At 41.3% G+C, this 14,286-nt stretch overlaps 1 protein-coding gene across 3 annotated transcripts in view; it reads right to left on the bottom strand.

The window, feature by feature from the left end:
• Positions 1-14,286, bottom strand: part of pcsk5b (proprotein convertase subtilisin/kexin type 5b) — a 66,596-nt gene that overhangs the window by 36,590 nt on the left and 15,720 nt on the right. Inside the window, exons 8-21 of one of the 3 annotated variants that reach the window (XM_072682373.1) lie at positions 13,478-13,690; positions 11,461-11,561; positions 9,598-9,701; positions 8,284-8,401; positions 7,955-8,143; positions 7,516-7,652; positions 7,020-7,145; positions 6,778-6,880; positions 5,681-5,874; positions 5,081-5,165; positions 4,036-4,139; positions 3,037-3,172; positions 2,808-2,923; positions 242-1,880 (exon numbers count right to left, since the gene is read on the bottom strand). In XM_072682373.1, the coding sequence (XP_072538474.1) occupies positions 1,765-1,880; positions 2,808-2,923; positions 3,037-3,172; positions 4,036-4,139; positions 5,081-5,165; positions 5,681-5,874; positions 6,778-6,880; positions 7,020-7,145; positions 7,516-7,652; positions 7,955-8,143; positions 8,284-8,401; positions 9,598-9,701; positions 11,461-11,561; positions 13,478-13,690 (1,842 nt within the window). In that variant the 3' untranslated portion in view covers positions 242-1,764. Of the gene's footprint in view, positions 1-241; positions 1,881-2,807; positions 2,924-3,036; positions 3,173-4,035; positions 4,140-5,080; positions 5,166-5,680; positions 5,875-6,777; positions 6,881-7,019; positions 7,146-7,515; positions 7,653-7,954; positions 8,144-8,283; positions 8,402-9,597; positions 9,702-11,460; positions 11,562-13,477; positions 13,691-14,286 lie in introns of those variants that run through there. The other 2 variants (XM_072682374.1, XM_072682375.1) reach the window with 2 other exon arrangements.

The raw sequence follows: 14,286 nt of genomic DNA, 5'->3' as shown, positions 1-14,286 counted from the left end.
ATTCATAAATAAAAGACATAAAAATCTTACTTTAAACACAAGTGGATTGGTCAACATATGTCAAAATATGTTTTATAGGGATGCAAAAGGACTAATCCGTTTTGCAGAAGTACCATTAGTAAACCTAAACATTTTCTCCGTATCATTTTGAATCCGTGACTTGTACAGGTCCCTTTCCTCCAATACTATTGTTCTCTAGCAGGGAATGTGTATACAGTCATCCGGATTGCCCCCCCCCCCCCCCCCCCAAAAAACAAAACAAAACAAAAAACTATGAATTCACAGATAAAATGTTGAACCCAATCACAGTGGATCCAGCATGACGTCACCAGGGATTTTAAAGCACATCCCTCAAAATACCACAAGTCCCATAATATCAGTAACATTCCCATAATATCAATAGCACCAGTTGTTTCTGAAAAACATCTTTTTTTAAAGAGTAAATGAGAAATGATTATGCATTATACTCTGTAATAAACTACTTATAAAAACCTAGTGTGAATAATGGACTACGTTCCATGGCATTTTGAAGTCCTATACTAACCATGGACGAAAAACGGACTGCCTTAAAACGCAATTTTGAAAATAACTCTGACTGACTGACACGTGAACGGTCGCAAGAAGGCGATGAAGGCTGAAATCACGGATGAAAGGATAAAGTTTGATTGAAGACTAAACAGACAGTGCAGTGCATAGCCCACACATAAAACCATTAGAACGCTTCACTGGGTGTCATTAGGCCTTGCGTGGCAAGCCATTTCCACATTTAATCCTTACTCTCAAACCATCCATCACAAAGAACTTGAACACACAGTGTCACTGCAATGGAGTATTGTCTACTGCACAGTAGCTTTGAGAAACAATAGGGAATATAGCATATGTTCATCGATTAGTTTCTCTAAAGACTTGTGAACGTAGCCAGGTTGTGATAATATTTAACAGAAGGGGGTTCATGGAACGTATATTCATTTATTCTCTAAAAATCCTATTATTTTATATGTAGGTGTATGCTGATAGTTAAAGACGCAAACAAAACCAAAACAAAAGACATTTAAGACAGCCTGAGGTGATGGACTTGATGAAAAACAAGAGAACCCAAGTCAAAAACGGATATTTTCTTATCAGCAAATACAGTAAGGAGATCACCATTAATTGTAGAAACTAGGCCACTTGAACACGGAGCCAGATATTTGCTGTAATGCGTTCAAACTATGGCATTGGCATAGTTTAGGTCTTCCCTTTGTTGAAATGTGTAGCTGAAGCTGAAAGCAATACAGGCTTCAGAGGTGGTTTCAGATTTATTTATAAAACGGGTGGTAGTCATACTTTTAAATTGAGGACATATACAAAGAGGTGTCATGTGTTCAGGGTGCCTCTCGAAGTTGACCTCTGGACCCAAAACAGAACTAACAACCCCCCCTCCCTCCCAAAAAAAAAAAAAGGTTACAAAAATTTGGCATCCATGCTTTGGTCATGAAATACTGACATGTATGATTTGTTGTTTATTATTGATCCCAGTTTTGCAAAGCCCTGACAGTTTCTTCCAAAAACAAAAAAACAAAACAAAACAAAACCATGCACTCACACACGCACTTACACAAGTGCACGCACTCGCGCTCAATCACACACACACAGGTAAAGGTAGGTTTGTTGTAGTTCTGGTACCGAGGAACCTCCTCTCAGCATTGTCCTGTATTAGAGGTTCTCGATTGGAAATATAAATTAGCGGAATGTGAGTGGCAGACTTGGGCCAAATTGGTTGCTTCAGCCCTTTAGAGAACATGTTCTACAGCACAGCTGTTGCAGAACCTTCCTCTGGCATAGATTGTTCTTTTTCACCAGCACACAAAAACTTCCCTCAGCCCATGATTCTTCATTTGCTTTCCACAGAGCAGGAAGAGGAGAGAGGAGAGGATGGGGGGGAGGAGGGACAAACAAAACACGGCACACGATTGGGCCGTGAAAACAGGAAATGATGCAGATGATCAGGTGATCAGGTCAGGCGAAACAGGTTTTAAATCCGGTAGATTGGTCGAAGGAAGGAGGTGGAGGTCCATGTCAATGGAGGTCAATTTGGAAGTTGAAAAAAGGGATCATAGGGAGGAAAAGAAGAACAAATATTTAGAAAGTGATCAGCAGCTAGACAGCAACATTTCATTTTACAGTTCATTCTACAATGATGGACAATTTCAATAAGAAGCCAAGTTGATTAAAAAAAAAAATGAAATGTCTAAAAATAATGAACTCAGTTTGGCTTTGTCGCCAGGGCGTTGCAGCCGCCATTTCATGAACCATCAATGTAGAGCAGCCAGCAGACAAAATTATAGATCATCAGAAGATCGTCAGCATAAATGTAAAGATAGGGTTGATAAATATATTTCTCCATTTACTTTACTTAGTTACTTGGTATATTGGTATATATTGGTATATGGATATGCAGCATTTTGGAATCAAACTATTTGTACACTAGACAAATTAGCCGAATAGTTGTGACAACATATAAATAACTCATTTGCATTTCATTTGTATTACTTTTTTCTTGCAAAGTCAGTTTAAAGAAAAATTCTGAACACCAGTGATTTAAAAGGCAGCATTAAATGTTAATGCGGCAGTAAAAAGATAATTGACAAAGGGTTACCAGTCAACGTAACCCTTTGTCCCAAACCTAGAACAAAGGATTTATGCCTCAAGCCGTAGCTCAGCCCAGTGACAAACGAAACAGGAAGCAGAAAAAGACGGGTAACAGTCGGAGGAGAGTTCAAAGTCAGGGGGAAAGAAAGCAAACAATACAAAAGATCAGTACTCACCATCTTTGCAGATTGTGCTGACGACACACACACCATTTTCCAGGTTATATCCATTCACACAGATGCTGCAGTTCCTCTCCCCTGGGCCGGAGCATGAGTAGCAGGTAGGATCACACCTGGGGGCGGGGGGCCAGAACAAAGCACACTTCAGAGAAATTGGCACACCTTTAATTACTAGAGAAGCCTTTGCTGTGTGCACAGCTGTATGTAAGCTTAGTGCAGTACTGACTTGCGGCAGGACTTTTTGACCTCCCCGTTGTCTGTCTGCTCTGCCATGTAGTATCCCGCACTGCACGTCTGCACACAGCGCCACTCCTCAAGATAGAATCCCTCGGCACATTTTGTGCACGCATCCACACCAGTACCTGAATACAGGACACATTTGAACCAACAAGCAAGTAAACATGCAACACTACCTAACTCCATAACTTCGTGTGCCATCTCCTCAAACTCAAACCGATTATTTTTATGCACCTACTGAAGTGTAATTTAGTAGAAAAGCAACACTTCAGTATATATGAACATGATTTTGTCCCTGTAATGTAATTAATAAACCATAATCTAGTAACTGGTAATTAACATTAATGAATAATAGTAACTAGTGTTTTCTAGAGTACTAGTAATGCTCTTAATAAGCCTCATCAAGCCAGCAGAGCAAATGAACAGCATTTCACACCAGATCCACTTCTGCTTCACAATTTTTGTCACTTCTAGATGGCACATCAATCTAAGAGTAGGACCAGTCACGGGAAAATCACAGGTTTAGTCCCAGATGATGCCACAGCCATCTGCAGCTGGGAGCTCTAAAGAGCAGAACTGGCCCAGTATAATTATAAGTATATAATAAATATACCTTAAAACAAAAGTATTGAGCTACAATAATTAACTACAGTTCATATAATACATGAAGCTTCTAAATAACTACACAGGCTACTCTACAATGTTCCTTCTGGCACAAGCAAGCAGATAGGCTTGCATAGGGAAACCACGCAGATAACTGACAAAGAAAGGAGACAAAAAACTGAACTGAAATGGTCTCAAGTATTTAAAGGTTTTACTAGAAAAACATACATATTTTTTTTTTTAATTAAGTAATTTTATTTAGATAAGATAAGAATAAGACTGCGAAAAATGTGAAAATGTATATTATAGATTCAAATTATTTTTACACAATTTTTTGTGTAAAACAACTAGACATACAAGGAAAAAAGGGAGTAGATTTGTGTACCTGCACAGGTTGCACATGCTTGATGACACTGCTCACACAATCGTTTATGCCCATTATAGTATGTGCCCGGTTCGCATGTCAGCTGGCACTTATTCCCCTGTAGACTAGCAGGTAGAGACAGAAAAACAAGGAAAGGTCAGATCAGAGATAAAGTAAACAAACAAAAAAAACCCCACAAATTCATGGTTCATGGTTCTTGCTGACGTTCTGTCAGCGCAAAGCATTTATTCTGAATACGGCTAATCAATAAATAATTTTTTAAACATTTTCCAGAGTAATGGCCTTATAAAGCTTTCCTACAACAGCAAATTGAACTGCATACTTTGACTAATGATGGTGATTTTCTTTGAGAAATGGATGCAGATTCCCATTACCCCTTGTTTAAACGTGGCCTTGGATTACACTTTCAAGAAAGAAAGAACGAGAAAAAAAAATGGAGATTGAGAACGGTCAGGAACATTTAGTATGAGCTAAATTTCAGTCCCGTCGCCCATCTTTCATACCTGCAGTAGTCTAAACAAGTCTGAAAAAGTTAAACAAAGTGAGGATTAAAGTCCAAATGTGCGGGTGAACAACCTTTACGGCCGATTCAGAGAAGTCACTCCTGGAACATATTTCAAAATCGCTCACAGAACACAGCTGCTCTGCATTAGGAGGCTCTCTCTCTCCCTGCACCATAACCCCTTTTTCTTCCCTTCTCTCTCTTTTTCCACCTCTTTCGCTTGAGCTCCTTTCTAATGCTATCGCAGAGAGAACCAGAGAACACAGAAGTGAGATTACTCTCTCGAGAACGCTCCGTTTTCGCCACACATTCAAACCTCAAAAGCTTGGACTGCATGTATTAAAGACGTTTCTATGCTAAATGATACACCGTGCTGGAGTTTCAACATTTTAATAATATAGGGGATACAGTGGAAGCCAGCAGAGTTGTTCCAAGTACATTTCAGTCCAAATCTTGGCTCAGCAACTGGCAGGAACAGTCCAGATACCAGACCACAGATCTGTGCTCCGTTATGCGGAACAAGCTGCATGGAAGAGGAATTACCTGAGCCCCGGCTTGCATTCCATGCAGTCGTTTGCTGAGGTGCATTTCTTGCAGTTCTCGCTGCATCTCCGGCACATGCTGGTCTCTGCAACAGAAACTGTAGAGTCAAATCTCCAACGTGATGCAATTATCCCATTCAGCTTATTCAGACTCATTAAAACTGGTGTGTTTACAGAGTTGTGGTTAAGAATTTGAGGTTTAGAGAGGAAGGAAATAATAATGGAAAAACGGAACGTAATGAGGCCCGATGCTGCACTGATGAAGTCTGGGTGGTCTTTTGCTTATAGAAACACATGGGAAATTGGAAATGACACCTGCCTTGATCTGAAGGTGGTTCAACTAGATCACTTTTGTAATTGATTCTACTTGATTATAATATTATTTAATAAACTAGGGTGTGGGACACCCTGCCTAATGTTTATTTGGTGTAGGTTTTCCTTAAATACAAGTCAATAACACAAGCTGTGATGGCATGTTATCAAAAATCACATTTTTTTTTACCAAAATTAAACTGCTAAAAAAGAAACATTTCATAATTTTAAAGTAATCAAAAATCAAATCTAATGGTTGTGACTTCAAAGATTTACACCAATGCCTTACCATGGTCCGGGTAGGAGCCTTCAGGGCAGGTGTAGACGCACATGTTTGCGCCCTCTCTGAGGAAGAGGCCAGGCCGGCAGGAAGTGCACTGATCGCTGCGACTGCCAACGCAGGACTCGCACAGAGGCGAACACTTTTTACAGCGCCTCTTATCGTCTCGGAAAAAGCCAGACGGACACTCCGACACACACATCCTGGAGGGCGATGAACAGGGATGGAAAGTGAGGCAGAGAAGGGGGGGGGGGGGGGGGGGGGGCATTTGAGACAGACAATTCAACAGCTGACAGCCATGAGGAAAAACTTTCCCCAAGAAACAAAGGCAAAAGTCAAAGTCTGAAAAACCCATCAGCTGCAAATGTAAGCCTCAAGTAGAACTGTGCGTGTGTATGCGCCTGTGTGAAAGTTATCAGAGAAAACAAATCACACACACTCGTCTACAACGGAGATGTGTTAGCAGGGGCATGTTGACACACAGCTGTTGTCAGCATGTGCTGTGCTGTTTGTCTAAGTTAATTGATCTTAACACATTTTCTCAACACAGCAAGTCAAACTTCCTGCATTTCATCCAGCGCTTAAACAGCAACAGATATGTTTGTAAAAAGACTGAAAAACATTTTGGCAAAACTTTCAATGGATGCATGTTGATATCAGAATCAGAATTGATGGCAGATTTTTTTAACCCAACTTTCTCCCCCCTTTTTTTTAGATGGCCAATTACCCAACCCACTCATCAACCCACCTTCACCCTCTCTCCACATGTGCAACGAGCTACCGGCTCTTTCCGAACTGCCGCTGATACAATGTACCCGGCTCTAGTGGTCTGCATCGCAGCAGATGCCTGTGCCGGCCAGCATTACTGTGGAGTGTTGTGTGGAGAGAGCGAGCCATCAACGCACACGGCGAGAGCAAGGCCAGTTGTGCGCTCTCCAGCTCCGGGTGCTGATGGCAGGCGTCATGATCCGGGATATGATTAGTTCCTTATTCTACTTAAAGCTAGCGCTAGGTGACGGACCTTGTGAGCAAGATTAACCGAACTTCCTTGACTTCAGCTTCCAAAATACCATCCCTGCACATGTATGTGTAAAGGTGCACTGTACCTGGTATTGTTCTTGAACTTGAGAAAGTAGTGCAGGCAGTTGATGCACTGATGGGGCCCAGGGCCCTCGCAGACATTATCACTGCACTCTGGGTCACATGAGCCTTTCAAGAGAAGACAGATTTACAGGATCAAAGAATGGGACCTTGAGACTCTACTTTGAGAGTCAGAATGCTCAACAGGAATGCCCTGGAAACCTCTCGGCTGTCGGGGGGGGGGAAAAAAGGAGGAGATCAGACCTACCCACATAGTCCTCGCTGTACTCCTCATCAACCTGAGTATCAACCATAGAGCGAGGCTTCTCACTGCGGAATGAGTATGGGTGCACAGAGGTGCCATAAAGCACCAACGACCACTCTTTCAGTTTGCCTGGAAGAAAACAAACACGGCTGTGAGTAACGATGCATGTAGTTGAAGTGCGCAGCCCTCCATTTTTCCCGTCAGCGTATCTGAATGAAGAGTTCTGAAATAACTATAGTTGTATGCACTAGTTTGGACACCACACCCCTGTTCAAAGGACATGTTTTGTTGATGTTCTAAAAGAAAAAAAAATTATTTTGTATTATTTATTATTTATATATATAGCTCTATAGCACAGCTGCCTCATCTTGGACCTATAGATCATCATCCTTTAGAAATTAGTTTATTTAGCAGCTCTAGTAGCACTTCATTTCTGTTTATTTAAATGTGAGATATTGCTGAAAATGCATTTTAACATACAACATGTGAGCATGAGTACCTGGGGTTTTCTGACTGCGGAGTTGTGAGGGTGTGTCATAGATCTCGAGTATCCAGTCTCCAGCAGCTTTCTCCCCCCAGCAGTGGGTGGTCATGAATTCCCAGTTCTTAAAGCCTTCCATTGAGTGGTCGAACAGCCTGCAACACCACACAGTACTAAACAGCTAGACCAAGCCATTCTTGTTAAGGAACGCCTTAAATATTAATGTTCTGGTGACTTTTCACAACTGTAAGAGGTCTTGAAAATCCTGAAAAAGTTGGATCTTTAGAGAAATCTTGCAGGTTTGTCAAAAGCCCTACTATAAGTGCAATAAAGCTTGGATCAGCTTGGATCACCCCCCCCCTCTCTCTCTCTTTCTCTTTTAACAGGCCACCCGAAAGATCACTGAAGTTACACAGAAATGCATGTTGCAGTACTAAAGTTTTCCAAACCAGCTCACCTGTTGGCAAGAAGCTGAGACTTCGTCCCTGACGGCGAGGTGAGGTTAATCGACAGGTCCCCTCGTCGCGGGTGAGTAATTGTGATGCGAACCACGACATGCTCCAAATAAATGACGTGATTATTTGCGTTGTCCGTGCAGCCCGTCGCCTTGTACACGGACCGAACCACATGCTCTGGGCGAATTGTCCTTGAGAGGGAAAAGACGCAGTTTACTATCTGGCATGTAGTTTCACGAAGGCAAGACAAACTTTGGACATACGGTAGAACGAGAAACAGAGACAAAAACATCTGGATAAGAGTTGCCATGGTGATGATTCATGCGAGTACCTTATCTGCTTATCAGCATTCTCTACGCATATGTGCTGGGAGGGAACTGGTTTCCATCGCTCTGCCTCTTTGACCATTGCCTCCGCATCCATAAGCCCAAAGCCATACAGATGACTTACTGAAAATAGAATATATATATAGTACATGTATATTCAAACAACCACAGGGAGAGTGCTTCATCTAGGTGATTGTACAATGGGAAGATCCATGGGAAGAAAATATGAACAGTAGTAAATGTAGCAAGTGGTCATTTGCTAAGCAGCTCATTAACATTTCAATAAATACAAAAAGCAGTGCTTTTACATCACTGTGTTTATTGGAACACCTCCAAAGCTCCCCTCATGAGAATCTAGTATTATTTATATATCTATAGTGATCATCCAACACCTGCTTTGGTAAATCAGTGCTTAATGACATAAAATCAGGTGAGCTGGTGATGGAATTAAACACACTACATACATTGGCTAGGGGCATCTAGGAGAAATCTGAAACCATCTGGAGCGTTGTTCCTCACAAGATTTCAACTACTCTCCTCAGAATGAGAAATCCTTGTTACTTTTTACAGTATTTGTAATAATCTGCATCTGTTCCAACATGATCGGGAGTTTTTACAAGCAACAACAATCCTTTCGCCAAGAAAAATGGTTTTAATTAACATGCTTAGGTGCCTAAAACATCTGCACAGCACTGATCTCACAGCATAGATCTCATCTCGCTTTCTATCTGCTTACTGTAAACCATGTAAGTTATTAATATGATGGCTGTGCAGCTCAGCACAGGAAAAAAAAACACGTTAATGGTAACTGAACAGAAGACCAAAATAGCTCCTTATCCAATAATATGCTACAAGGCATCACCTAATGGCTCATATAGACTTGCATAATGCATAATTAATCATACACATCAAGTAAGAGCCTATTCCAAGTTCAGCGCTGATGTGGTCAAAGCGTAGAACTGTATCTTCTATTTGACTTTAATCTGATTAACATTATTAATCTATTTATGACAATAACACCAAATATACTTAGTCATAGTCTGATTGTGTTCACACAACATTCAAACATTCAGACAGAGATTTTACAAACCACTGTTGATGCCTCCAGCACTTGACTACATTTTTTGATTTTTAAGGTTTTTGAGGAAAACTTTTTTAGGATACTTTTTAGATGCATTGCACGATGCTACATTGGTAGTAGACAGTGGGGGAGTTGGGGAGCTCAAAGCTCATTTTTGGCCTCTGGGTTTTAATATGCAAAGCAAGTTAGTAAGGAACTCGAAACGAGAAGAATTCATAAAGAATTAAAAAGCTGGTACCATTGTATCCTGCTGCGTTGTTTTTCCAGTCAGGAGCACTGAGGTGGCCAGGACGAGATGTTTTAACAATAATGTGCTGCACATCCCTCCATGTGAGCAGAGTGCTGCAAGACAAACAAGTGCAAATAAACAGATAAATGATTCTGCATATGGAGGCACTTACGATCCAAACCACAAGGTATATAAACCTTCAACTCTGGCTGTAGTTCACGTGCCATAATTTGTCCGCTAGGTTTTCTGCTCTTGGTTCATTTTGGCTGCTTCCCTAATGCACCATGAACAGTGGGACCTAAGATCAAACCCAAGCAAGATGGCCACCACGTGTCCCTGAATGTCAAAGTAGTGTTTAAGAGGGGAAAAAAGAAAAAACTTAAAAAAAAAAAAAAAAAAAAAAAAAAAAAGGCATACAGTATGTGGGTCGTCAGGTTTTGCCGGGAATATGGCATCACATGGCAGCCATATGCCGAGCTTTCGCACAAAATTTCCTGTGTAAGATCAGACTTGGTTCCTGTGAAACCAGTCAACTAGAAAGCTCTGTTGCCCTTCACTTCTTTGAAATCTAAGCTATGAAATCTTCACAGTGGGCAACCAGATGGACATTAGATACATGGATATAGTTTAGTGATATTTATAGCTCAAATATTATAAATTCTCATATAACAAAAAGCTCAACAGCTACAATAAATTCATGATTAATGAACCAAATTAACACACACTCAATTTATTACACCTACTTATTCATACAGTTATCTAAATAAGCCAATCGTGTGTCAGCAGCTTCAGGTAATGTCCACATCAACAATCAGAATGCAGGAAAAAATGTGATCAGAGTGATTTTTGAGCATGGCCTGGCTGGTTTGAGCTGATCTCAGATTTTCAGCACAACAGTCTCTAGAGTTTACTCAGAATGATGCAATGAAGAGAAGAAAAACATCCAGTAAGCAGCAGAGGGAATGGCCAGATCAGTTTGAGCTGACAGAAAGGCTACAGTAACTCAGATTCTTTAGACTCGTGGTAAGCAGAGAAGCATCTCAGAGCATCGCATGACACGCCCAATCTTGAAGCGGATGACCACGTTGGCTTCCACTCCTGTCAGCCAAGAACAGAAAGCTGAGGCTGCAGTGGGCACAGGTTCACCAACTCTAGACAGGTGAATACTGAAAAACTATAAGCTGGTCTGATGAATCTGGATTTCTGCTGAGGGACACCGATGATTGGGTCAGAATTTCATCATAGCTTTAATGCCACAGCCCATTAGAGTATTCTGCTGACCATGGGCATGGGCAACTTCTAACGACTACTTCCAGCATGGTGATGCACCATGCCACAAAGCAAAAGTCTTCTCAGACTGGAGTTTAGTGTCCTCCAGTGGCCTTCCCAGTCATCGGACTGGAATCCAATGGGATGTGGTAGAACCGTACACTGGCAGAGTGCTCCTGGAAGATCTGCAGACATCATCCAACTTCTTCTGAAATCCATGCAATGAAGAACTGTACTCCAAAGAGGTTAACTGCTTTAAATTTATCTCCAGACTTTAAATATTAGCTTTAACCATCTCTGTCAGATTGGACTGTATTCACTATTCACAACAATAATCTTGCGGGAAATGCAGGAGTCACATTTCTTCTAGCCCTGCTCAAACACATCTCAAGTCTCACAAAATGGTACTTAATGTTGATAAATGCCCTCTGTAAGCTGTTATTTCATGTGGTTACATATGCCACCCTTAGGCTAAGAGCTTTGTAGTTGTTGAAGGCCTTTAAGAAGCCATTTGGTTGGTGTAAGCAGATCTCACCGAATGAGCGGCGAGTGCGTTAATGTATATGGAGGTCTAGTGGAGGTCAGGTTTGAGTGGTGTCTTACTTTGCTTCCAAGGCAAGAGCAATGATCCCGGCAGCCATGGGAGCTGACGCTGACGTTCCGGTGTGACTGTCTGTGCAGCGCTGCCTTAGATCTGTGGTGATCTGGAGACAACACGAATGGTGTCAGGGTTAGAGATAAAATATGAAAAAGAGGCCAACATTGGCATGGAGCCTTTCTAGGTAACTCTGTCGTAAAAGCGCTTAGGAGTTTTATACTGCAAGTGTGGAATTTAGTAAGCCTCTCCAAGACAAGCTCTGTAAGGGGTTTGAACCTGCAGGCCATTGCTCTTGTGTCCGTGTGTCCGTGTGTCCGTGTGTGTGTGTGTGTGTGTGTGTGTGTGTGTGTGTGTGTTCGTGTGTGTGTGTGTTCTGTGGTTCTTCACACCAGAAGAGTCTCTAATGACCTACTGACCAATAGATCAATCAAAAAAGACACGCAAAGAGACCACAGAGAAGTATGTTTGTCAGCTAATGGGACAACTAATATTTGCACTGCTGGAACTGTTTCAGTTGAATGCTCCCAGAAGTGCTTCAGTTGAATAAGTTGAGCATTATCAAATGGGTTGCAACTTTGGAGTAACCTTTATATGACCCATGACTGCGATGTTATTATCAGCGTTAAATGCGGTTATATAGTCAGATCAAAGAATGACTGGCTGTGGCATTAAAATGGCAGCGTAAACACCCTACCGTCGGTAGTGGTGCCAGTGTTGTAAGAGACAGATCAGATCAGATCAGTTCATCAGTGGTATTTTTAAAAGTTATTTTAGCCATTTTTTATTGCATTTTTAATAAATTGGTGGCACTTCATGTCCAGTTTATGTATTCACTGGATCTGACAAAAAAAAATATCTTGCAGCATGAAGCTGAAATTTTGTAGTTCCATTCAGCCATTTTCATGCTGTTTTAGCAAATAGCAAGGAAAAAGACATCACAGGAGTGTATGTTGAGCATAGAGCTTAAACTGGCGCACCAGAGCTTAAACTGGCATGGACAGTATGACCGACAGACCTGATTAACACAGGTGTTGCTGTGTGCTGGGGAAGCAGGTTAGATAAACTAGCGAAATTATCTAGTAGACTTGAGGTAGATGACAAACATATTGCTAAATCTGATGCCAGACAAATTTAGTTGTAGAAAAACAAATGTAGAAAAATCCACATCCTAGTACATTAATCTAAACAACTATAGAAAGCTTAATTAAGAGAATGAGTAGACAGACGCTTTAATTCTATTGAGATGCTCAAGGGTGATTTGAAACAGCACACAGCTGAAAGAATTCTGCATGGAGGAGTGGGAAAAACTCTCAGTCTATGTCAGTGGCTGGTAGACTGGTAGGAAACGTCTAATTGAGGTTATTCAAGTCAAATGGGAAAATACCAGCTATAGGTCATTTTTTACCCATATTTAGCACAATATTTTGACATGCAGACAGAATCATTTAAAGTGACTCTTTAAAAAAACTGCAGTTCATATACTCTCCCACTGTACCTCACTGAGTACAGTGATTTATATAAAAATCTGCCACATTCAGGCAATTAAACAGCACTAATTACACTTTGTAATGAAAACAGGTTTTCATGGGGCATCAATTTTTTTTCACTGGGACTTTATGCAGTTAATGCAACATAGTAAGAAACACTAATCCGCGCTTCATTTTTATCATCTGTAAGATAGTACATACACATGTACACTTAAATTGTATCAGCTGTTCATATGATTTGTGGTGACCTAGAGTTCAAAATTATACTATAAGTTTCACAAGCTTCATAACGCATTATAGCCAACACCATCTCTAACAAGTAACTAGCCCAGATGCTTTTTAGTTAGGACTTTGATTGCCATCCTAGTGGTTTGATTTACATCATTGGTTACATTTTCAACAAATGGTCCACAAATGTTTGATGGCTAACAATCACATCCGAAGACTTTCAGCATTGACTGGGTGGCTAATTTACAAGCTAATGTTCCTTTCAGCGTTTTATGATCACATCAGCAAGATCTTAAAGTCAACTTACAATCTTGCGGTCATAGTTTTCCCCACTGCTGTAGGTGGTGGTGAGGGTAGACGCACACTCTTCCAAGTACCAGGGTTTGCGGCCACTTTCCGCTGTGCTGCTGATGGAGATGGTGTAGATGCTGTTGGTGTAGCCGTCACACGAGCAGTGGTCTCGACTCCGCCCACCGTTACCTGACGCCCATACAAAGATGGAACCCCGTCCTTTCCTGCCCTGTGAAGGGGCAGTAACAAAGAGGTGGATCTTTAACATTATTTTTCTTCAGTACAACACGGATTTAATTCAGCTTGTGGATCATCCTTAGTGCTGTAGATGTACATTTGGTTAAACACATGGCTCCCGCTCACCTACACTTTCTTTGAACGATGCAAGAAGAATTGACCAATTAAAGGTCAAAATAACTTTCACCGGATTGTTGTTCTATGGCATCGCCCAAAGAACCATTTGAAGCACCTTTATTCGTAAGTGTGACTAGACGTTTTAATGAAACCTAGCAACCACAGTTCACCATCATCCTCCGCTTCAAGGCATAGTTTCACAAAGGCATCAAAAACGAAGCTGACAGATATCTACAGGCCACACATAGAAGGCATACCCTAAACACGCCTAAACCACTCCAAACACACCTTTGGCACAGGACAGAGGCCAATTACTGGCACACTTTAACTGATGACTCAGACTACATAACCTACACCTACATTTGAAGGTCACTCCCAAGGGCAAGAATTACTGGGAATTAAAGCAGGAAAGAAAGAAAACGCCCTCAGAGAGCATACCAGAAAGGCAAATTCACCGGCAAAGGCAAATTT

The sequence above is a fragment of the Salminus brasiliensis genome, chromosome 6, assembly GCF_030463535.1.
Source record: "Salminus brasiliensis chromosome 6, fSalBra1.hap2, whole genome shotgun sequence".
NCBI classification, from domain to species: Eukaryota; Metazoa; Chordata; class Actinopteri; order Characiformes; family Bryconidae; genus Salminus; species Salminus brasiliensis.
This window is presented reverse-complemented; position numbering and strand designations above follow the sequence as displayed.